Below are 24,415 nucleotides of genomic sequence, written 5' to 3' on the forward strand. Positions count from 1 at the left end.
TTCTTGCCACAATGGGGACCCCAAGCTTTTCCCAAAGTTGTAGGCAAAGGGTTTTCACCTTCTTGGGTGAGGATTCCTTGGTTCCTAGGCCAAGGGTCCAGGGCCAAGTGATGGATATGGAGTGGAGTAGGGAAGGCAACATTTAGAAACCCAGCAATGTTATTTCTCATCCATCCGACTCTGCGTTTCACCCTCAGAGAAATGATTTTCTTATTGGTCTCCATGAGACACAATCCCATTTAAGAGCATCTCAGCAGTTTCGCTGTCTCTGGAACCTTCTAGAGGTGATGGCTGGCTATAATTGTGACTGTAGGTGCCTCATCATTTGTTTTCAGGCGTTTCAAAATTTCTGTTTCTTTCTGCTGATCACAATTGTTGATGTATTGGCATTACAAACCAATTTTTAAGGTGTGTGAAGGTCAGTGGGCTTTATCACCACTCATTTCCAAAGCAGAAGCCTCCCCTAACTGGAAAGACTTATTCTAACACCACAGAGGAGCCTTCTCCCCAAAGTTTCTAAGAGCCCAGAGCATGAACTTTGGGTTCTAGACAGAAGGCCTAGGAGGAGGTCGGGAGGGGGGTGGTGCCCTGTTGGGAGGTGGAGCTTGAGGAGGAGGGGGAAGGGTGGAAGGTGGAGATGGAATTGGAGGGGTGGGAGCACTGGGGGGTGGGGGAGGGCAATGAGGAGCAGGGGGTGGGGGGGTGTAAATGGGGGCAGGAGGCGGTGAGGTGGTGTGGTAGGCGTTGTTGAGGGGGTACTTGGCGGGCTGATTGTTCTTGACTCTGGTGAAGTTGATACAGCGCCCCTGTAAGAGAATCAGAGAGAAGGAAATGTGAGCTGATGTTGGCTGTTTACAGCAGGGCAGGTGGGAGGCCCGGTGGGCAGCTTAAAAGAGATATATAGGAAGCAGACATGATGTTTATGACAGTGCTCTCCTGGCAAACGGTAGAACTTGACAACAAATAAACTCCCCATTTCCTTTTTTCTGGACTTACCGTGTTGTAAAATGATTTGTTAAAATTCATTTTCCTGGAGGCTCTTTCTCAAAAAGGAGGGAGAGGAGGGGACTGACCTTAACTGGACGTGTGGGGTCAAGCTGTCTACAGAGGTCATCAAATTTCATGTCAACAGCCTCACCAGCCAGGAACTGTTATCAAATGTTCTATTTCATAGATAGGGAAACTGAGCCTCAAAAACATTAAATCTCTTTCCCAAGGCCACACACCCGTAAGAGGTGCGGTTGGTGATTCAAATCCCAAATAGGCTCCAGAACTTCTATTCTTCCTGCTACACTCTAGTGTCTTCTAAAGGCGGCGGGGGTGGGGGTGGGGCTCCAAATTTTTTAAACAAACGGAACTTGTTTCAACTGATTTCAGTGATACTCCTGGAGGCAGGAGCAGGTTAACACCATGAGCTTCTTCTGTACTGTAATTCGAGCTGAGTCAGTCTGTGACCTGCATTGTCACGAATGTGGCAAACTGGTGTGATTCTCATAGGCACTCATGCGGTTGCCTCTCCCCATCAACTTTTGCCCCCTTCAGCCACTGGCGCTGAGTAGTGACTTAAGGAGGGAGCTCCCCCTCCTGCTGTGAAAAGATACCAGTCGATACAGCCCCCTCCATGCCCCTGCCTTCCTCGAAGCTCTGTCAGGAACAATTTATCCTGCCCTTGCTCTGGTTGGGACAGTCCTGCTTCTTCAAGATGCTGCTGCCCCTGCTCAGGCACACTTAGGTTCTTAAGAAAATACAACTTGGGGACATTTTATTGCAAAGCAGACATCTACCCTGAAATCTACCAGACATTTCCCTCCCATCCTTCCTGGGGACCTGACTGGACAATGCAGAGCAGATACCTAGAGCCCCTACAGCAGCCTCTAGAAAGTCCAGAATCTGCAGCCCACCCTACGTAGCCCTCTCTCCTTTGTAGTGTCACCTCTCAGCTCTTCAGAGTCAGTCCTGCCGGCCCTTTCCCCCCAACAGATGACATTTTCCTTCCGGTGCCTGTGCTCTCACTTTTGGCATCAGACCCTCCTGCCTTGCCTGGGCAGGGTGTGGACCACCCTTGTGGGGTCCTAGCCTCCCTCCAAATTTCCCGAGCCTGCAGGGCACCTTGTTGTCCCCTCTACTGTGTGTCCTGGATGCCTGCAGAATTTCCCCCCAAAGCGGCAGGGTGGCGGGCCATGCCTTTGAGGCTGCCCTGTGGGTTTTTCCCAGCTTCACTCTCCAGGATGGACGCCCATCCTATGGCATTTGCTCTGGCTGGGATATGTCCAGAGAGGCCGGAATTTCCCTTGTCAGGTCTTTGGAGGAAGGGGCCGAGGGAGAATGAAGAGGGCGAGTCTGTGGAATTTAAGGCACAATCACCTGTAGGAGATACAAGTGTGTGATTTGAGATGTGGCTCGGGCTGAGAGTCATAGCAGGGACACCATGCATGTTTGTGGGAGACAGTGGGGGCTGAGCCAACCTTGCCTCACATGCATACACCCCACTCATCCGAGTCCTAAGTCGGTCCCTTCCCTCCACACATCTTTCCCTGATGACTCTAGCCTCCATGTATCCTTTGCTTCCGTCCCTGAGTTCTCTAGTTACAGTCAATGCCACACAAAGAAGCCTACAAACTATAGTCTGTAGTTGTTTGATTGGTGAATGCCTTGCCTCCCTGACCAGATGAGAAACTTCTGGAAGGCAGCAGCCTTCTTTTGCACTCTGCTGCTCCCCTATTGGTTTAGGAATTACAATGCCATATTTAGATGCCAGCACCCTATTCCTCTGAGCGTGCTTTTCATGAGATTAAAGCAGGGCCTAACCTTGTTAGGTTCTGACTGGGGGACCACTAACTGCAGAAATAAGTTCCTATCTTCTCATGGCATTGCCCAGAACTCCCAGATCAATGCAAAGCTTTCACAGGTTAGGTCGACTTTGTAACCTGGTGCTGTAAGTTCCCAGTTGTCCAAGCAGCCCTCTTTTTTTTAAAATATTTTATTTATTTATTTGAGAGAGAAAGAGGGAGGGAGAGAAGGAGCAGGGGGAGGGGCAGAGGGAGGGCAGAGGGAGAGGGAGAAGCAAGACTCCCCTCTGAGCGGGAGCCTGATGTGGGGCTTGATCCCAGAACTCTGGGATCATGACGGGAGCCAAAGGCAGACACTTAACCAACTGAGCCACCCAGACACCTCCTAAGCAGCCTTCTTTTACAGCTGTTAAAAAGAGAGAGAAAACAGGCCTAAAACGGAGTCACCTGTGCTAATGCCCATGTCAGCAAATCAAGACTCAATACCTAACCTAATTGCGGTTTCAAACTTTCCCAGAAAAGTAATCTTAAACCTGTCAATCTGGAATTTCCTGGTCAGCATTAGTGAGGTAATCTGCCTGATAGGCCCCTTCCAACCCCGAAGAAAGATGAGGTAATCCACTCTTTCCTGTCCCTGCCTCCTTCTGCTTATAAAAGTCTCCCATTTTGTACAGCTCCTCGGAGCTCCTTTCTATTTGCTAGATGGGATGCAGCCTGATTCATGAATTATTGAATAAAGCCAATAAGATCTTTAAATTTTATTCAGTTGAATTTTGTTTTTTAACACAGCTTTATAAATCTAAGCCTTGGGAATAGTTTATTTATAATTCTGGATAAAACTCTTTCCTTCAAGAATGTTAAAGTCCTAATGAGTACCATCTGTGATAAATTCCTTTAATGGACAACTCAGAGTTGGGATTTACTGTACTACATATTCTGCCTTTTGTTCCTAGATATGCCAAGTCAGACAAAGAGACTCAAAAGATTCATTTCCTCTGAAGATGAAGGAGAATTCTGGACCTGAAGATGGAGCTGCTGGTGCCTGGGGTCAAGCCCAATATGGCTTCAGATTTCCCTGAGGGCTGGCCATCCCATGGCTCTCTCCCTGGGTGGGTGGTGGTGGTGGGGGCTACAGCAGAGAGAGGAGGCATGCTAATTCACATACTTAATGCTAATATTTTTACCAGAGGCTATCTTGTCCAGAGACAAAGTCAGGAGCTCCCAGCCTTCTACTAATACATCTGTTCATAACCCAGATTAGGATCCCCAGATGTCTTCAAGAAATGATCCACAGAATAAAAGATGTTCTCGCACATCTATCTGTCAGCTGTGGGGGTGGGGGATGGGAGTGAGGTGGGAGAAAGACCTCCTTAGGTCAGTCCCTCCAGCTGCTGTCATGGCCTCTTGGCCAAAGCAACAGAAGGATGGGGCAGGGTGGGGAGGGAGAGAGGCAAGAAGCCCCTTTCCTGTGGTCAGTAATAGTCCAGGGGTACACTCATGGGTCTCCCGCTCCAGAGCACTAAGCTATGGTTCACTAGATACCCCAGCCCACTGGAGCTGAGCGCAGCAGCCCAGAGCTCTTAGTGAGCAGCCAAGATGGGGTGGGGAGCCAGCTCACAGTCTCCTCCATGTCCCCACTGCGTGACATGGGGTGGGGATAATAATACCGCCTGCCACTTAGAGTCATTAGGAGGATTAACTTAATCAATGTTGATGAAGGCCTTGGAACAGTGCCTGCCACATGGAGTTTGTAAATGAAATTGAGTCGAGATGGAGAAACAGATGCTCAGACACAATAATGACCTTGTCCAGGGTAGGAAGGCCAGTGGGAGGGAGTATCAGGTTTTCTGACTCCAGTTTAGTGCCTTCTAAGTGAGCTGCAGACTAGAGCCTCCACACTCCACACCTAGCTTCCATAACAAAGCTGGTATAGAGGGGGAAAATGTAGCACTGAACATGTGACCAGAGCTGTCTGCAGAGCCCGCTGTCTTATGCACTCTCTCTAACTTCCTGTGGCACGCAACTCCTGTAACCAATTCTTATAGGACCTCCTACCATGCTTTGCACACACAGTTGACTCATGATGCATCTACACATATTTATCATCCTGAAGAAAGGTGCAGACTTGGCATAAACAAATCCCTGGGGTCAGTTACAGTAAGATGCAATTAGGACTTCAGGGAGGGGTGTGGCTACAAATTAAGTTCTTAAAACCTGGAACCAGAAGAGCCAACACAAACACTGTAACACTTAGACCATATAATTGGCCTGAAGATCAGTTTACACGACATCGTTTTTGGCTTGTGAGAGGATAATAGAAAGGCCAGATGTTCTCAGTGTCATATATGCCAGCAAATCTGCACCAGTGTTTGCTTAAAAGGTTGCTAGGACAACCGGAGCTCTCAGTTCGTACACTGGTCTTTGTAACCCAGTGAAATTCTTTGCAGGATTGTTTTTGGGAGGTTTGATTTGGATCCAACATTTGGCTTTGACCTCAGTTTACCTCGGCTTGCTCATTTACAAAGTATGAGTGCCAATTATTTTCACACATTAGCAACAAAATACTCTGGTTAAATTCTAAGAAGAAAATGCAACAGTATCTCCTGCTAAGTGGTGGCTTAGCAGGATGCTAGGTGGCTTTTCTCCTAGGCTGGAAAGCGCCATTTTGATTTGACTGAATCTAATGGTGTTGAGAGGATTATTAGAAATATCTAGGCACATCATTTTTACTCATTACTTTCACTGTACAGAAATGAGACTGAGGACTTAGGCTTATTTAAATATGGCGCCCAAGATGACAGAGCAGCAAATGGTAGAAGTGGGATTAAAACCAGCTCTGCTTGCCTTAGGCACTTATCCTCTTTCTCTCTATTATCCTGAATATAGACTAAAAATGCAAATATTTTCTTGAATCACTTGTAGATGGTATCACACAATGTAGCTCTTGGCTACAATCCATCAACTCTTGATATAGCTGTCAAGAGATCTTTCCAGAACACATTGAATTGGTCAATTCAATGCCCAGCTCAAAATCCTTCAATGGCTCCCCATTATCTTTAGAATAAAATCCAAATACCTCTGATGGCATATGCAGCTCTTTGTGATTTGGTCCTTGCTTACATATTTAAATTAATTTTTTTCTTTTTTAATTGCAGGATGTCCAGCTTGGCCTACCCTAAGCCCTCTGCAAAAATTTGTTCAATGAAAGAAGATAATATGACATTGGGTATTCTTTTCACTCAACATTGCTTCCCAACTGGTGGGTAAGTGTCTCTGAGGCGACCTCTGGGTCTTCTCCTTTTTTTTTTTTTTTAAAGATTTTATTTATTTATTTTGACAGAGAGACAGCAAGAGAAGGAACACAAGCAGGGGGAGTGGGAGAGGGAGAAGCAGGCTTCCCGCTGAGCAGAGAGCCAGACATGGGGCTCGATCCCAGGACCCTGGGATCATGACCTGAGCTGAAGGCAGACGCTTAATGACTGAGCCACCCAGGTGCCCTGGGTCTTCTCCTCTTGAGATATTTATAGGTTCAAATTTAAGTTGATGCTCAACAAGTACTGCTTATATCCCCAAGGGTTTCTGAGGTGGAGCAAGCCTTCTTAGAAAGCTCAGACTTTTCCCTGCAAGTTTAGGTTCTCAAAGGATCAAAGGTCCATGAGCTTGCAGTTGTGAATTTAGGTCTCCTTAGTCACCTCCTTATGGTCTCTTTGGGCTATCTTCTAGGTTCTTGGGGAAGGGGTGGCAAGAATGCTATGTGCTCCCCTTGATTTCCACACTAGAAATGTTAACAAGAATACTTTTTGGGGGTTACTTTTGATTGATTTGTCAGATGAAACCGTTCTTCAGCAAAACTCTTTATCTAAGTTGGAGGTAACACATTCTGAACAATCATGGTGTAGTCATGAAAGATGAAAGATCTCGTTGACCAGCTTCCGGCTTCTTCTCAGCTTTGAACCATAGACGCTGATGGTCCACAGGGAAGAGAAATAAGAGACTGGTGGTGTGGGGCTGTCTTCTGCTCTGTGGGTCAGGGCTGGGAGGCAGAGTTGTACCACCAGTTCTACGAATCACACACTCATTGTAAAACCTTGAGTAAGTCCCTTTCTCTCTATGGGCCTAAGTGTCTTCATATATAAAAGAAAGTTTTGCACTAGCTAGATGACATCCATGGGCCTTTCAGCCCTAATATTTTATAACTCCATCAAAATCTGAGTTGCTTTTGAGCCTTTTGCTCAGATACTGTAATCTGAATTCTTCAGGGACAGCCAGTTTGCAAGTCTTTTCATACTACTGAATTTGGCTAACTCTTTGTATTGCATTGGATTTATAAAATATTAATAACTTGAAAATTCAAAATTGGACTCTTCATCTTCTGCTCTTTGGTTACCGTGGTAAGAACTCAAGCTTGCCTCTCAGTCCTGAATTTGGGTTTGTGGCATGATGGGGGAGATGTGAGAAGAGCTGTGGGCTGATTGTGTGCAGAAAGACTTGCCAGTGGTGAGCTCATGTGTGCTGAGTGTTATAAAACATCTGTTTGGGTATCAGGCACGCTCAGTGGAGAGGGAGCTGGCCTTTGGAGATGGTTAAAAATATGCCATGGCTCCCAGAGATTAAACCAAATAGTTTCCTATGAACAGAGGTCACTTAAGGAAATTGGATTTCACAGGAAGAAGACTAAAATCATCAGATGGAAAAAGTATAACATGTACGCCAAATTTCTTCTGACAAATACTTTTTCTCTCTATCTCGGTTCTTCCATTGATTGTCTTGTTCGGAGGTATTTTTCAAGTTACAAATGGATGGGGTTTCCAAAGTTTGTTTCAAGTCAGTTGTTTAGAATTGGGAGCATAGTTTCTCACTTAAGTCACTCTTGTAAATGGGTATTGGTTCTTAGGCTAGACCACAAAACTCACTGGGGTATTGAAGGCAATTGACGTAATCCTACTGAAGTTGGTGCTCTAGTGATAAACGAGACACATGAGTAATGAATGGATGGAGGGCTGGATTAGGTGACTTAATAGTGCCTCCTATCCCATGTGTGTTTCTCTCCATTCGTTATGTGTACGTTCATCCTTTTGACAAATGGTTTTTGAGTGCCGGCTATGTTCTAGACACCTTATATGGTGTTGAATTCAGTGATGAGCAACCAAAAGCAGCCCCTGCTCTCTTGAAAAATATAGTCCACAGGCAGAGAGAGATATCAGTCAATTAATCCCATAAACAAATGGACCGTTGCAACCATATTTGCATTCTGTGACGCTGGCCTTGACCATAGTTGATTGGACCAGAGGTGGGCACCTAACCTGAGCTAGGCCAGTCAGATTCTCTCTTCTCCGAATTTGGAATTACAACTGAGTTACTAACTGAGGCAGTCAGTTAGGTTGATCCTTTGAATAGAGGGGATCAAAGTGGGAACTGGGAGGTGGCTCTCTTCTGCAAAGTCAGGGAGAAGCAGAGTTCTGATTCTGTCTCTAAAAGATCCTTCATATCCATTCACTCCTCCCTACTCTCATTGTCACTCAATCTTCTATAACTTGGGCCACTAAGTAAACTGGCCTTCCTGCTTTCAACTTTTCTCTTTTCCAGTTATATTTTGGTTCCCAGATGAAATTTATACACATACACACATAAATGAAAATGTGTATGTACATACATAGATACATGCATGTTTGTACACATATACAAGATGTATATATGCATTTATAACACATAGACACACATTCAAAGTTGTCTTCCTGCTTAAACTCTTCAATGCCTCCCACCGTCTGTAGGAAAATACCAGGTTCCTCAGCGTGCACAGACCACTGCTCCCTCTGTGTTTCTTTCTGCTATCCCATTTCCTCCTCTTTCTTTGAACCCTACACTTCAACTTTGGTCCATCATTTGAAATGAAGCCCCCATACTCTGGCTTTTTGTTTGACAGCATTCATTCATAGGCCCAGTTCCATGACAGGGACAAAATGACATAGAGATATACCTGTCTTGCTTCTTTCCCCTTCCCCAGAGCCGGAGCTGGGGGCAACAGAAAGGATGTGCTGTGAGTGGTGGTGCCAGAGTCCTTCTTGACTGCCTTCCCTCCACCTCAGACTTGCCCTGCCTATAAATCTCATACAGCAGCCTGCCTTATGTGCTGTTCATGCGAAAGTATCCAAGGTCAACTCTTTCAGTTGTCTGATTCATTTTGCTGACACACATGCTGTCACTCTTTCCATAATAACTTCTTTGGAGGCCAAAACTGAGGGTATGATGAAAGCAGAAAGGAAATATTTGGTAACAAGAGGAAACTAGAAAAATGAAGGGGCAGAAATAAAAATGGCTCATCCTTTGTGGGACAGGTGCAGGCATAGGACTTCTGAAGGATTACTACTGGGATTAGACTTATTTAAGAATAAAATTCAGGGCACCTGGATGGTTCAGTTGGTTAAGCATCTGCCGTTGGCTCAGGTCATGATCCCGGAGTCTTGGGATCGAGTCCCGCGTTGGGCTCCCTGCTCAGCAGGGCGTCTGCTTGTCTCTCTCCCTCTGACCCCCCACCCCCCCACTCGTGCTCTCTCTGTCTCAATGAATAAATAAAAAATCTTTTTAAAAAATTAAAATTCCCTTTTTCTCATCCAATTACAAAGTTCTACATTTTCTTTGTGGAAAATTTGGAAAATGCACAAAAGAAGGAAGAAGAAGAGAAGAAGAGAAGGATCGTAAGGTCTAACCCTCAGAGTGTTACCAGGTAGTGCTTATTCTTTCATAGCCCCCCGCCCCAACAGAGTGGTGCCTGAATTTACAAAAATAGGAATCATTCTGTACAAAAGTTTTTAAATGATATGCTGTGACCATCTCTCCCCTGCCATTTTCAGTATGATTTGCTATGATTGCATAATCTTCTATCACATGGAAGCACCGAATTTAATGTTATTAAATTCTTTACTGGGCATTAAGAGTACATCTAACTTCTAATTTTCCCTAACACGTCTTCAATAAACTTTTGAGAAGTCCTAGAATCAACTGTTGATCTTTGACTAGGGATTTTTGTATCCAATTTCATATGTGAGATTGGCCACTTTTCTTTTGTTGGGTGCTATTTTTGTCATCAAGATTATGTTAACTTTACAAAAGAAATGGGGAAGATTTTCATTTCTTAATATATTCTGTATTTTTGAAATAGCATGAGTTATTTGTTCATTAAAAGCATGAGAAAATTCTCTCTAAATCTTTCAAGACATGCTGTTTTTCTAGAATGCAGTTCTTTGATGACTTTAAAAGTTTTTGCCACAGGTGTTGACCTATTCAGGTTTTGTACTCTGTGTGAGTTCATTTCCATAATTTATCCTTCCTTAGAAAACCATTCATTTTATCAAGGTTTTTTTTAAGCATTTGTTTAGGTTTGTGGTTTGCACAAAGGAAATTCTCACAGTTAATTCTATTTGTGGTGATATCTCTTTTGTAATCATTGATATTATACATATTTGTATGTTCTGACTTTTTTTTTACTTTCAAAGATTTGCCAATTATATTAGCATCTCCGAAAAAGTTTTAAGGCTTATTTCTCAGTTCTACTGATTTTGCTTTATTTTCATTAATTTGTTCTTATATTCATAGATTTCTTGTTTCTGCTCTCTGTAGATTTGTTTCATATTCTTTTCTAAGTTTGAAGTGAATACTTAGATCATTTATTTTCATTTTTCTTGTTTAATAGGGAAAAAATTTAAGGCTATTATTGTGGTGTTCCAATTGTCATTATTTTCTAAAATCTCATAATTGTAGTTTTGATTTCCTCTTAGACTCAACAGTGATTTATGAGTGTTTTAAAACTTCTAGGTGCTTTAAAAAATGTTTAATCCCTTATTAACTCCCAGACTTTTTCTTTCTTTTTCTTTTTTTTTTTGTGGTCTGTAAAAACTATACTTTCTCTCTTTTTCAGATTTTCTTTGTTGCCTTAGTTATAGTCAATTTTTAGTTTAAAAAAATGTGAATTCTCAATTTGATGGCTGCACTGTTAAATATTCACTAGTCATTTTTTATTAGATTAAAGCCTCTATATTGTTCGTTTGTTTAATCTCCTTGCTCTACTGAAGTCTAAGGGTGATGTGAATTTATTAACTATTCCCTCTCGATATTTTAAACAATTATATTCGCTCAAATTTTACTTTGCTGCTAAGTCATTGGGCTACTCAAGAGCAGTAGGGAGTGGGTCTCCCTCAGAGGAGTCGAGGTAGAGAATTTCTTTTGTTCTAAAAAATTCTCTCTTCCTGTTTCGTGGTAGCTTGTCTGGAAAGATGTCTGCCATTAATTCCTTCTCTCCTGTGCTCGGGGGCCATGCCCCCGGGGAGGAGGAATCTATTTCTCCACTTCCTCCGTGCTGGGTTGGCTTGTAACAGTTTTGAATAATGGAAATCTGATAGAAGTGATGTTGTGCTAGTTTTGAGCCTGACATTAAGATGCCTGGAATTTTCTGCTTCCTGGTTTTGGGGCCCTGAGCCTCCATGGAAGAAGTCCAGGCTACTCCATTGTCCTGTGCCCTACTCTCCTGTACTCCCAAGTGGAGGATCGTGGAGGGCAGACAAGTGAGGGAAGCAACCTTCTTGAATGTCTTGCCCAATCAACCTTCTGATGACTCCAGCCCTAGCCACTCACTGATGGCAACTTCATCAGAGATGCCAAGTGAGAATTATACAGCTGATCGTGGTCAACCCACAGAACCGTTAGAGAAAACAGCAAATTGTTGTTCGAAGCTACTGTGTTTTGGAGTGGTTTGTTACAGAGCAATACTGAAATGAGCAGCAACTCATCTCTTTGTCCAGGAGGGTCATTCCTGGTTTGTGAAGCTGAAAATGGTGGTTGTGGTAGGTTTCCTCTGTTTTTTGGACTCTTAACTTGGTACCCTTCCCAACGTTGCTGGTAAAGATCCAGATCTGTGTTCTATTTATTGCCTGCTTGCCTGGAACTTCACATCGCTAGAATCCAAGGGCCCCCTGGAGAAAGATGAGATCGCTGGATGAGACAAAGATATGACCCCAAAGGCAACCATCACACATTTCCCCTTCTGTTTCTTGATAGCACCCTGCACTATTAATTATGAAATGTAGGTTGTTATGATGATGAGCAAAGGCCGGACTGGGAGAGGACTGGGAAAGATGTTGCAATAATGAGAAGACATTGCCTATTTACACACTTGCGAGCCTCCTCATGTGAGCTGGGCCTGAGACACCCTACTACCTCCTCCCAGGCTGCCAGTGGGTAGCTTCAGGCCGGAAAGTCTGCCCTGATTCTGCAATCAAGTGAAACACGTGTGTTCAAGTTGCCATTCTGACATGACAGTCTTTTAAAGTTTGACAAACCATTGAAGGCAACAAAGACAGAAACCCACACGGTGTCATAAGGAATTGTTTTACAAACGAAGCTTCACCTTCTGATGCTTAAATACCCTCTTTCAAGTCGCATCATTATATATAAAACCATGGCATGGTCATCCGCATCTGTCTAGTTCTGACAAATTAAAAAAAAAAAAAAAGAAGAAGACAAAATAGAATTGGAGAAAGGAGATCCAGGAAGAGTGATCAGGTGGCCAAAGGGCTGTTAGCGGGGACTGGCTCTAAAAATTCAGACTGAATTTCAGGATAACAAGATGAAGACGTATGCAGAGATACCACAGAGTACACTTAAGAGGGGGAATTAGTTGAAAATATTTGTTGGCTCAAGAGGAAGTAAGTCTGAAAGGTCTGACCCAGTGTAGCATACTCTGTTTCTTAATTTCACTTTTTAAAAAAAAACAGGCATGAGTATTGACCATCCCCTCTTCCTTGGTGGCACTGAGTCCACTGTGTGCATCGTGGGTCCTGCTAAGCTGTGTGGCAGTGACTTCTCCAAAGAGCCTGGTTTTAATTGACATTTTGGATGAATCTCAGCAATAATGTTGCTTTAACGTACTTTTCTAAGATTTAAGAGAAAACACTGCGGCATGGTCCTGCTGAGTGAATGGAAGTCTGACCCAGGATGAACTAATTTTATTCAGAAGCTTCTCTCCCAGTTAACAATCTTGAGAACATTTTCACGGCCTTGTCCGTGTCCCCAGTTAAACGGTTCTCCCTACTTAGAACAGTCATTAAGATAATCATTATTTTATTTATGTTGAGGTATTTGCCTTAAAAAATTGGTGCCAGAAGATAAGCTGACAGAGATGGCTTGGCCAGCAGCATTATTTAGCTTGGCTGTCAAAATGTAATATTATGAAATTACTTGTTCCTCTGTTGCATAGCTCCAACCTCATCCTGCTCCATTTATGGAAGCTCATGCGTGAAGTTTTGTTTTCTTCTTCAGTACAATGTGAGGAATCCCACATTTAGAATGAGTTCTTTTCCTCTGCCTGTAGCTGCCAAAGTGCTTTCCCCAGACTGGAGGGAACAGTAACTTCAAAAGAGAACAATTTTACTTTTACAATGACAATATTGTGTTCGCGAGTGGCATCCTCAATGGGTATGGGTTCCCTAGGTTCTCAGCACCTTACACATGTGCCATTTTCCTGTCCACGACCCAGTTCCAATGGCTAGGCTCCCTATCTGAGGGACTGGTCCTTACGATGAAGCGAAAAGTTTTATGCTAATCACCTCTACCTTTCGCTGAGTGCTTCTACTGTGCTAGGCTGGGTACTAGTTCTTTAACAGATATCGTCTCATTTTGCACTCTTCATAGCATGAGTGGTTAGTATTATTACCCTGATTCAAAAATGTAGAAACAGTCTTGGAACAGAAAGGAATTTGCCCAGGATCTTTCTGCCAGTAAATGATGCAGTAGAGATTTGAATCCAGATCTGTTTGACTCTCAACTCTTTCTTCTTTCTTTTTCTTCCTTCCTCCCTTCCTTCCTTCCTTTCTTTCTTTTCTTTCTTTCTTTCTTTCTTTCTTTCTTTCTTTCTTTCTTTCTTTCTTTCTTTCTTTCTTTCTTTCTTTCTTTCTTTCTTTCTTTCTTTCTTTCTTTTTCTTTCTTTCTTTCTTTCTTTCTTTCTCTTTCTTTCTTTCTTTCATTCTCTTTCTTTCTTTCTTTCTTTCTTTCTTTCTTTCTTTCTTTCTTTCTTTCTTTCTTTCGATTATTTATTTATTTACTTATTTGAGAGAGAGATAGAGAATGTGCAAGAGAGAGCACGAGAGGTGGTGGGGAGGAAGAGAGGGAGAGGGAGCCCGACTTGGGGCTTGATCCTAGGATACTGGGATGATGACCTGAGTCGAAGGCAGACCCTTAACCGACCGAGCCACCCGGGTGCCCCCTCAACTCTTTCTTTTGAGCAACATGTGCTTTTAGACTGGAACGAATCTAGGGCAAAATGCATCAAGAGGTATAGCTACTTTGTAGAGCTGGCCACCAGTAATATTGTACATTTGAGAATTTGCTTTGGGTCCCAGTACATCCCTGCTGCCACCATTCTCTTCTAGCTTTCCATGTCTCTACTTATTCCTTCCTTGGAATTTCAGCGCCCTTCAGCTGCGTTTCCTGGAGAAGGGCCCCATCTCCCTAGTCTTCCTTCCAGTCAAAACTTCCTTGTCTTGTGCCTCCCCTTGCAAACCTTCTTGGTGCTTTCTATGTGACCTATCTCTAATCTGATCCATGTGCTGGGTCCACTATGAAGGTTTAGTCCTTAATAGGAAACTTCTTTCCATGGACACAAATATAAACTCTAACAGAGATGGCTAATTATCTTCCGTATCCATTTTCACGTTCTTCCTTCAGAAGGAGAACCCCTGAATTTCACTGGGCGTAGGACCATCTAGCATTGACTATATTTCCCAGCCTCCCTTGCAGGAATCAGTTCAGAGGTAGTGGATGCTGCTGAAAGGCCGTGTGAATTTGCAGATGGGGGTGGCTTCCTTTGCATTGAGGTGTGGCTATGTAACCTACACTCTGACCAGAAGTGATGCATACAAATTCTAGGCCGTGCCTTAAGAGGAAGGGGATTACCCTCCCCTTTTCCTTTTTGGGACTCTGCAGATGAGAGCCACACTCTAGGGATGAAGAAACATGAGAAGAAGCCTAGGTGCCCGATACCATGAAGGCACCGTCCTGACCCTGGATAGCTTCTCCCCAGATGGTTACATGTGTGAGACAAAAGGTTCTATCCTGTTTAAACCTATATTATTTTGAGATTTTCTAGATCAGCTGAACGTCTAACCTAAATTGTATTACTCCTAAAAGGAAACTCCTTAAAATAGTGTGTAATTCTAAAGGAGTTGCCCCAATACTGGGCATCTGGGGTGTTGTCCTGGTGATCTTCTGGGAGCAGGCTGGGCTTTGGTGAGCTTCTTAAGTTTTGACCATGTAGTTGGGTACCTGCTCCAAATTTACATAGGCTGATCTCTACCCAGCTGGCTCGGAGGAGCCCCCTCAATTTTCCTGGACTCATCTGCTCTTCAGGTAGGGGCTGGTGTGATCCTGTCAGAGTGCCTCTCAAATCAAACCGAAGGAAGACAGTAGTCAAAACCCTGAAATATCATGGCTGATGTTTGCGATCGGCCAGACACAGAAATGGAAAATTTATAGCACTGAAAATCTGGGTTTCATTTAGGAGTAAAAAGGCATTAATTTTAAGTTATCCAACCTCAAAATTGGTTTCAGGCCTCCACTGGGACCCAATATTCTTCCTAATTATGAGACCATGTAGAGTTGGATCTGAAATGAGACCATGACCCAGTATCAAAATGCCTCCTTTCCATTTTGGAAACACCTCACAAATTTAGGCTGCACTAAGGAAATATTTGCGATAATTCTCCCCAGGCTGGGCTGAGCCTATGTTCTGTAGGGTCTGAAAGAAATGGTTTGTTAGACTGATATTTAGTGAGAGCATAGGAGGAATCTTTAAGAGGAAAAAAAAAATACACCTCGAATCCTTTGGAAAGAGGCAGGCTATCAAATATAGCAAAGCTTGTGGGGATCTCAGCACCTTAAATATAGATAAAAGATGTTGTTAATGACCGGTTAATCTTCTTTGTTCAGTAAAAGTGGACTCGGCAGAGACCTCCACTTGGAGACACCGTGGGTGGCATCCCCTGCTTTGCTTCCATCTATTTAAATGCTCCCTCCTGCTTGCAAAGCCCTTACCAGGAGAGCAAAAAGTCACCCCAGGTGCCCATGTGGGCCTGGCGGCAGAATTCTTCTCAGTATCCTCCCACGGGTTACATTGCTGCTTCTGGCTAGTAGCATTTCTCACTTCTTGAACAATGTTTTGGCCCCTAGGCTCTGCCATTCCTGCACATTGATGAGACCCTTGAAGCCAGCTCGAGCTTTGTCTCTCCTGGTTTCCCCAGTCAACTGACCTTTCACAGGCCCTGCTCGACAGGGGTGGGGATGGGCTGGAGCAGGTGCTTACGTTCACCTCACAGGAATAAGGCTGCCTTGGAGAGATGGACAAGACGGGCTTTTGGTTAATGTGCTATATTGTATAAATAAATCCATTTGCTGGTGTGGCAAGGGCAGTTCGGGAATGTAAGTTGCCAGGTGGATAGAAGCCATCTTCCTGCTCACCTGGTTTTGCAGAATTGAGAGCTCAGGACTGGGAGGCTGTGTGGACCACAGGAAACAGAGCCTTCACCTCCTGACTCAGGAGCAGTATGGATGTGAAGGTCTCCAAGACTTGGCCTTTATACACAACACTGAGGTCTTCACCTCTAAGGAGTGTGAGAAAGGCAAGTTTTCCAAGGGGTTCTGGTCCACACTGGACATAAGCAAAAGGTAAAGGTCGTGTTCCTCCAGCGGGCCCATCTGCCGTCATCTGCTGTCTCCCAGCTCGTCTCTCTGAGACATTGTTGGCCTCCCTTTCCAGTCCATCCTGCTGCTGAGATGCCAGTTGCCAACATGGCTGACAAGGTGCTAGCGATCAGCCTCACTTCCTGCTGTGCTCCCTCCTTCTCCTCACCTGCCAGCACCCGCAGCTTCTTTTCAAATCCACGATCACCGGTACTTCATGACCTTTGCCTGTGCACTTCCTGGAACATGATTTCCCCTAAACTTCGCTTGGCTGGGTTCTACTTATAACTTAGGTCTCAGTGTAGCCTCTTCCTCAGACAGATTTGCCTGCCCATGTCCTACCTCACTCGGGCCCACCTGTGTATCTCTCTCATGGCCTCCTGGCCTTCTCCCCTTCAACCTTTGTCATCACCTATTTGTGTGTTTGTCTTTCTCTTTGCCCGCGATACCACAAGCTCCCTGGTGAACACTGAATTTTCTTCACCACCCAGGGCCTGGCACAGAGGGCCTGGTAAAATAAAGGAATGAAGAAGCAGACCCTGCTTCCCAGGAACATGGGGCAACATTTGTCCAATGCTGCACAAAGCCCCATGAATATTGTGATACTATTTGTATCATGTGAACAAGCTTAAAAGCCTATCGAACGGGCACAGGGTGGTTGTTGTTATAAGTATAATAGCCATGATTTACCCAAGCCCTGTTATTCTAAAACCTCGCCACAACCTTGTAAGGTAGGTATTACTCTACCCATTTCAAAGACAAAGAAATGGAGGCTCTCGGAGACTGAGCCCCGGGCCACATAAATAGTGAATGGCAGAGACAGGATTGGACCTAGGTTGGTCTGACTCTGAGCCTTGCATGCTTTCCCCTCAACGCTGCTGCCTCTGCACTGTGTCCCTTGGTATTTCCCCAGCCTCTAGGTTATAGAGTGTGGGAGTGTGTGTGTGTGTGTGTGTGTGTGTGTGTGTGTGTCTACCTACAGGGGTGTCTCCTAGCTGGGTCCCTTGGCCTGCTTACAGAGATCAGGTCTGGAGTGAATTTGGGCAGAGAACCCAAATAAACCCTGTGAGTCCAGATAGTCCTGAGGAAAGAAAGGTGACCTCATGCTGAGTAAGAGCCATCTTTGTTCTGTCTCCAAAGACCCTGCACTGTGTGTGTGGGGGTGCTAGTGGTTTGGCCTGCTCCCCCTTCTGCTGCGATGCTTACCACCCCCTCCCAGTTCACTGAGGAAGAGGATTCTTGAGGCTGAGAGATGTGGCTGGGACGGAGGCAGAGGAATGCAGTGGCGAGGCAGTGTGGAGACACACCACAGTTCCCCATGGCTAAGCTGCTCTTCTGGGAGCTTCAGCTGTGAAGTGATAAAATAAGGAATAAGCACAAAGCCCAGGAGCAATTGCAGTACCCTTGTCCTCTTTTTGGCCATCAAAGATCTTCCATGTTTTCCGCCAGCATTCTTTCTTTAAGGGCCGGGACTTTGTCATATTATCTGATCTAAAAGAAGCTTCTGGAGTAGCATCAGACACTTGGTAGATGTTTGATAAATAAGCTGTCTGATGGGGTTACAGACCGCATTGCAAAGTCGGAGAGGGAGCTGAGGCCTGCGTTGTTAGTTTCTTTCATCTCATTGTTCTTTCTCAGCTCCTCTCTCTCCCCCAGCCCCCCCCTTTTGCTTTCCCCTTCTATGACACGGATACCCCTGGGAGTGGGCTCGGTAAAACTCCGAAACCTGTCTGCCTTGAGACACTCTCTTCCTACCCGCCACCCCAGACATGGCCAGCCTACCACTGGGTCTGCCATTCTCAACATTCGGGCTCCTCTGTGGGCATCTCATGAGATCCCTCTTAAAATGTCAATATGTTACCTGGGGAGGATACCCCTTCAATGCTGGCACCTGGCGCAATGCTCCGTCCTTTTGAAGCCAAGGAAAGGGCACTCCGGGTCGTTAAATCTGGGGGTGGTGGGGAAGGTGACACAGTGGGTGGGAATGGGAGGAGCAGAACGTGGGAACGTGTGCAGCAGAGCACTTAAAAAGGAGGAGCAAGTACACGAGAACACGGGACAGGGGAGCACAGGAGGGAAGTTAGCACAGGAGCTCATCCACGCCAGCTGGGAGCATCACAGACAAAGGAGGGAAGGCGGCACCAAAGATCTGTCCGTGCATCTTTTGGACCTAGTGCTTACCTTCCCAAATTTGTTCAAAGACCCAAAAGAGACTGGTTTTATCTCCAAGGAGACTTTGGTTCATTTTTCAGTCACAAGGTATAAAGTGGGCTAGTCACAAAGTGGTTAATATTTTAGGAATACTTTCACAAAAGGGATTAGGGTTGAACTTCTCTGCCCCTTGTGTCATTTTTCAGAGGAAAATGACACTTTCAAAGTTGTCAGAGCTACATGTTTTGGGAAGGAAGCAGGATATGATCCAAGAGATGCATGTGTCTGACGACTGCTGTGCAGGATTGTGCCAGGACATCTGACAATCCTTATGTTCTCGTGAGCAGAGTGCCTAAGTTAATGGTGGGGCCTTGTGGGCACTTTCTAGAAGAGTGGAATGCAAGTCCATTTTCTGAAACTTTGAAGTAGGGCATTTACTGGCCTACAGAGGCACCTTTTCACTCTCCATTCTCTTCCTCACCATCCAGTGAGTTCAGGGTCATTCCCTACTCCCTTGCAGCCTGCTGTTGTTCTGACTGATATGAGAGCAGCCCACTAAATAGGCTCCTGGGGAAAAGACAGTTTTCTTGGGTTGTTTGTTCATTACTAGAGTTCATTGCTGCTATTACAGAGAGTGACTATAATTTTGCAGTGGGGACAGATGGGGACAATGATGGTTCTGTCACTCTGGAATTAACATCTGGGAAAACATTACTGTCCACTCGAGACCACTGAAAGAATACTGGACACTAGCTTTTTAGGCTCTCAATATTTTTCACTTTTAAGGGTTCAGATCTTCGGCCAGCATGCCAGAAAACATGACTTCATCATACTCTGTCACTGGGTAAAGAAAAGAAGTTATGAATAAATGAAGATTGAATTTCATACCAAAGCTCTGAGTCCAAAAACCTTGGGGGACCACTAGACAAACAGAGTAACAAGAGGACCACGGGGTGAGTTTTAATGATGGTGACCTTGCAAATGAATGTCCCAGGAGACCTGGGCCATGGAAGTGAAGGTGATGCTGGATGCTGGATGTGCTGGAAACAGAGGAGACCACAGCAGAGAACCACGGCATCCTGGTGTGACCGACCACTCACACCGCCTCACTCTGATGTAATCAACAGGAACATTTTTCTACCCACCGGGGAGTCTAGCTCAGACCTCATAGATCCAGCTCTACGATCATCCTTTAAGGCTCACATCTTCTTCTTTCTCTCTCTTTTCTTAAGTTATCACTTTTCTCACTAAATAAAAGCAATTAAGGGCACTAAAATTTTTATGGAAAAAAAGAAAAGAAAACCCCAGGCTCACTATTCCAACGTGATGACTATTAATATTTGGGGGCTATATGTTTATTTGTTTCCACCTTTCACCGTGTTCACATTTCAGTGGATCCCCTAATTTTGGGTGATGCAACAGGAACCAAGGATGATCTTCCTCTTCTTCCTCCTCTTCTTCTTCCCCTTCCTCTTCCTCCTCCCCCCCCCCCCCCTTTTCCTTCTTCTTCTAGATGGGAAACTGAATCCAGGCAAAATTTAACTGACTCACTGACAGTCTCCTGGATGAGCTGTCCTGGGATTAGAATTGAGACCCCAACTGAATGCTTTTTACTTTATTTTTAGGTCCCCTTTTTACTCTCACTCACATTAAAAGTTGAATTATGATATAGGAACAAGGTGGGGCTTTATCTGGAGAATTTAAAAGAAATAATCTTTCATTTGGGTACACAGGCTAGTAAGACCCCCAGACTCTGATACCTCTTCATGTGAGGTTTTACTGTATTTTACGTATATGCAATTGTATGGATACTTTTGGAAAGGTACCTTAAGTAGGTCTCCATGGGAAGTGACTATTTTGGGGAGAGTGTCCACTGGCTTTGCGTCTTCTGTCATTGGGGAGTCTCTTTATAGCTCCTAGTCAACAAGTAGCTGTTATAAACACGTAGTGTCATTTAAAAGCTCCACACTGTGCCTTCCCAGGTGGTTCCACTTCTCAGTGCATAAATGAATAAATATTGTTTAAGTCTTTTCTGTGACATTCCATCCATCTTCTCTATTGCTTGAATGACGTTTTATTTAGTAGATCTTCATTTTGTTATGACAGTTCATATAAGCTGTATTCCCAGGATATATCAAATAAAATCACCCATTGTATTCGAGGTAATGATGATCTCTTTAAGAGTCTCAAAACAAATTTGGTACAGGGGAGAGGAATCATTGGAGCATAGGGACCTCCAGGGGTCCAGTGCTCCATCTTTCAGTTTTGTGATTAGCTAGAATCGGCCCTCTGCAGTATCTGCTCAGAGAGAAGACATGGACCCTGTCTGTATCATCCATCAGAGGGGAGTCAACTGCTTGCTACATAAATTCATTCTAAGCAGTACATTCAACGGAAGCTGAGCCATGTCGAAGTTGTTTTAAAGAAACAAAACAATATACACAGACTTGCTTTAAGAGCAATTACTATAATTTGTAAATATAATTCAAGGAGGCCTTTTCTGTTGTATATACAAACTGTAATTTTCTTAGTGTCTCAGACCTAAGAGACTTCAGACCCAATGACTTTTGCTCCATCATTAGATGGGGGAAAACTCCCCTCTAATTGTCTGTTTACCTAGATGGAGGCATTACTTATCATTCCAGGCACCAGTGGTAACACCTGGTGGATGAAGAAAGCCAGTTTCGGGGAACCATACTACAATGGCGACTGTTTAGTTTTGCCCCAGAAATTCAAAGTCCTCCGTGGCCTTGTCTACGGATACCTCAGGAGCTCTTCATGAGGAGGAGGCAGCAGGAGTCCTCACACACTCACATGGCTGGAAAACCTGAGCCACGATGAGGAGGGTGAGGGCGCAGGTCCAAGGTTTCTTTGCAGCCATGAGACTGTCTTGGCTCCCTTTGTGGACATTTCTGTTAAATAGCTTTGCCTTTTCCATAGGTGGGACCATCAACAACATAAATGTTAACCAAAACAGACTTCAAGGTAGTGGGCCTCCCATTTCGTTAAATCATGGCTCTAATACTGAAAATTTATTAAGATGCAAAATGGTACCATGTGGAGTTTGGGAGGGTTTCTCTCCATTAAATTTCCTCAAAGAGTACTACTTTGGTTTTCAATAGCTAAAAGCCTGTTCAAAAAAATGCACAGAAAGGATAGCTTTTGGACCAGCTTCTGCTGGTGGAGGCTGCTGTGGCCAAGTTCAGCTCCTGCCTCAGAGGGACAACAGGGTCCATGAGCACTTTCTACCACATGTACTGACGACTCCTGGCAGAGAGGGAGCCTGATGCTTGGGAGAATGGAGTCAGGATGCTGAAGAGAGCTGGACAAGCTGGAACCAGAGGTTAAATTAAATAAGACCACTCCTTATTTAGGATTAAAAGCCAGGTCTACCACTTAAGTAAAGCAAATGGATACTGTGATGGGGGACTCCCAGGCCAGTCACAGTCTGGGTGAAGAAGATCCGGGGGTTTCTGAGTATCTGGTCAACACGAGGCAGCTGTGTGACTGCCCAAGGAAATCGAATGGATTCTCAGGCCACACCTCCCTCAGGTGACCAGCCTGTTTTATATTTTGCTCTGCGGTGATGAGATCACACCTGCTGGGAAACTGGGGGCCCCTCCATCAAGAAGGCAAATTGGACAAACTCAGAAGATTCCCAGGAGAGCTACTTGATCACAAGCATCACCTGGGCCCCTTGTTAAAAACACAGATGCCAAAATCTGTCCCTGGACCTACTGAATCAGAATCACCAAGGGAATCTGTCATTTCAGTATACTCTGAAAGTAGTTATAATCAGAAAGTCTTGTGACACGTGGAGATCATGGATTTGTTAAGCATATAGGACAGTGCCTGGCTCATATATTAGCAATATAAAAAATGGTGAATGAATAAAAGAACAAGATCGACTGCCAGGTAGTTAAGGGAGACTCACTGATACCCTAATTTTCCTCAGTTGTATGTGGTTTGTGGTGTGTGTGTGTGTTTTCTTCTGCTTGTGGACACTGGGATGTTAACTAGGCTCCAGACCTTCAAAGAGATTAGCCTTTCTCCTTTCTCGGAGAATTTCTGGTAGGTAGTTTGAGGAGATGCATATGCACAGAGAAGTTTTCTGATCACAGCAGGGGCCTACAGCCCATTTTGTTTACACATGCTCTGACTAGGAGGCAAATCTAGTAGTAGGACTACGGGAACCCCGATAAAGAATCTGGGGACTTCTCAGTAAGAGGCAGGCTCTGGGAAAAGTAGCCCATCCCTGGTGGATTAGGAAGTTGTGGTCTTGGGCCTTAACTGGTTTAATTCTTTTAAGCATTAAGTTCATGAAATAAAAACATGAACTTTGTACATTACAGCCATTAGCAGAACTAAAAATGGGTTTCCTGATGTCAAAACCTGACACCAAGGGCAGCTGTTCAGGCTCCTGGCTTGTTTTAATTGGACCTGGGCCTTTCAGACCAAGCTCTCTAGCCTCGGGAACCATTTGTGTCCCTTCTGCCCCGAGAGCCCCCTCCCCAGTTAGGGAGCGAGCCTGGGTGGGCTGGAGGCTGGTTTTCCTGCTAGCCTTTCCTTCCTGCTGTGAGCCACAGCAACCAGCCGGGCGAAGCTAGGCTAGGCTTCCCTGTTGCTGCTGGGTTCCTGGCCGTCGTGGTTTTGTTCCTGCTGTGATTTCGGACTCCTGCTCAAAGTTGGTTACAATCAAGGCCGGAAGTACCACCCCTCTTAGCAGAGCTCCAGGCTCCCTTCCCAGCAGCTACTGCTCCTAACCTACCCCGACCATTCTCATGCCGCCCCAAGGAGGAGGGCTGCTTCTCCTGGGCTTTCTAAGCAGTTTAAATCTGTGCTATGGCACACTGAATTGATTATTTTTTAGACTGACACACACACACAATGAAATCTCCCTTACTGACTTATCCTTAGTATGAAAATATAAATGGATACCCAACCCTCTTTTTTTTTAGAACTGAAAATAAAACTTAAAAATTCTCAGCTGTCATCTATTACTATTGCCTTTAGTTCAAGTACTTTGAAAATAAATGAGCTTTAGAAATGGACCCAGAACCTCTCACATCTACTGCAGCTGAGTCCTGCCAACTTAATTGTAGACAACAAAGGCATGGAGTGATTCTTCTGCAAGTTTCCCAGGAGGGCTGGGAGCATGGACCCATAATAGCTTTTGCCTTTTGGGTTGACATTCTTCTGAGGGGCCTACCACGCTGTTCCTCAGTGTCTCCTTAGGCGTGCTCAAAGACAAGAATCCCTTGTACTGAGTTCTCTGGGGGTTCCTGGGGCCGCCTGAAGAACTTGCCCCTGAGATAATCTGTGTGCCCTTCTGAGAAGCAGCTCCAAGAACCAGCCTGGGGCCGGTGTTCTGGGACTTCCGTTTGACCCAAACAGCAAATTCACAACCATGTGACTGAACGGGGACAGACATGTTTTCATCATTTGTTCTCTAGGAGACTCCAAGCTTTATAGAGAAGAGGGTCTTTCCTGTATACTTCCTAGTGCCTAGAAAAATAACGCACATTGTAGGAATACGCCCCTGTGAATATGCTATGAATATGCCCCTCCCACAAAGGCCCTCCTTCTGGGCCCGATCCTTGCCTGGTCTCCATCCCTGACCTGTGATAAGGTCATTTTCTTCTAGTGACAATAAGGATATGTGCCAACCACTGTGCTAAGCACTTCATGTAGGATATTGCCTTTAATCCTCCAACCTTCTCGTGAGCTCCTTTTGCAGGTTCAGAGTGGGT

The 24,415-nt window shown here is 44.7% G+C and overlaps 1 protein-coding gene across 1 annotated transcript in view; it reads right to left on the reverse strand.

The window, feature by feature from the left end:
• Positions 1-514: 514 nt before the first annotated feature.
• ANTXR1 (ANTXR cell adhesion molecule 1) overlaps positions 515-24,415 on the reverse strand; it is a 211,868-nt gene continuing 187,967 nt past the window's right edge. Inside the window, exon 18 of the mRNA XM_028116302.2 lies at positions 515-806. Coding sequence (XP_027972103.1) covers positions 546-806 — 261 coding nt within the window. The 3' untranslated portion in view covers positions 515-545. The remainder of the gene's footprint in view (positions 807-24,415) is intronic.

This window comes from Eumetopias jubatus, unplaced genomic scaffold (genome assembly GCF_037043125.1).
Source record: "Eumetopias jubatus isolate StellerSeaLion01/CBP00866 unplaced genomic scaffold, mEumJub1_p1.0 scaffold_9, whole genome shotgun sequence".
Taxonomy (NCBI): domain Eukaryota; kingdom Metazoa; phylum Chordata; class Mammalia; order Carnivora; family Otariidae; genus Eumetopias; species Eumetopias jubatus.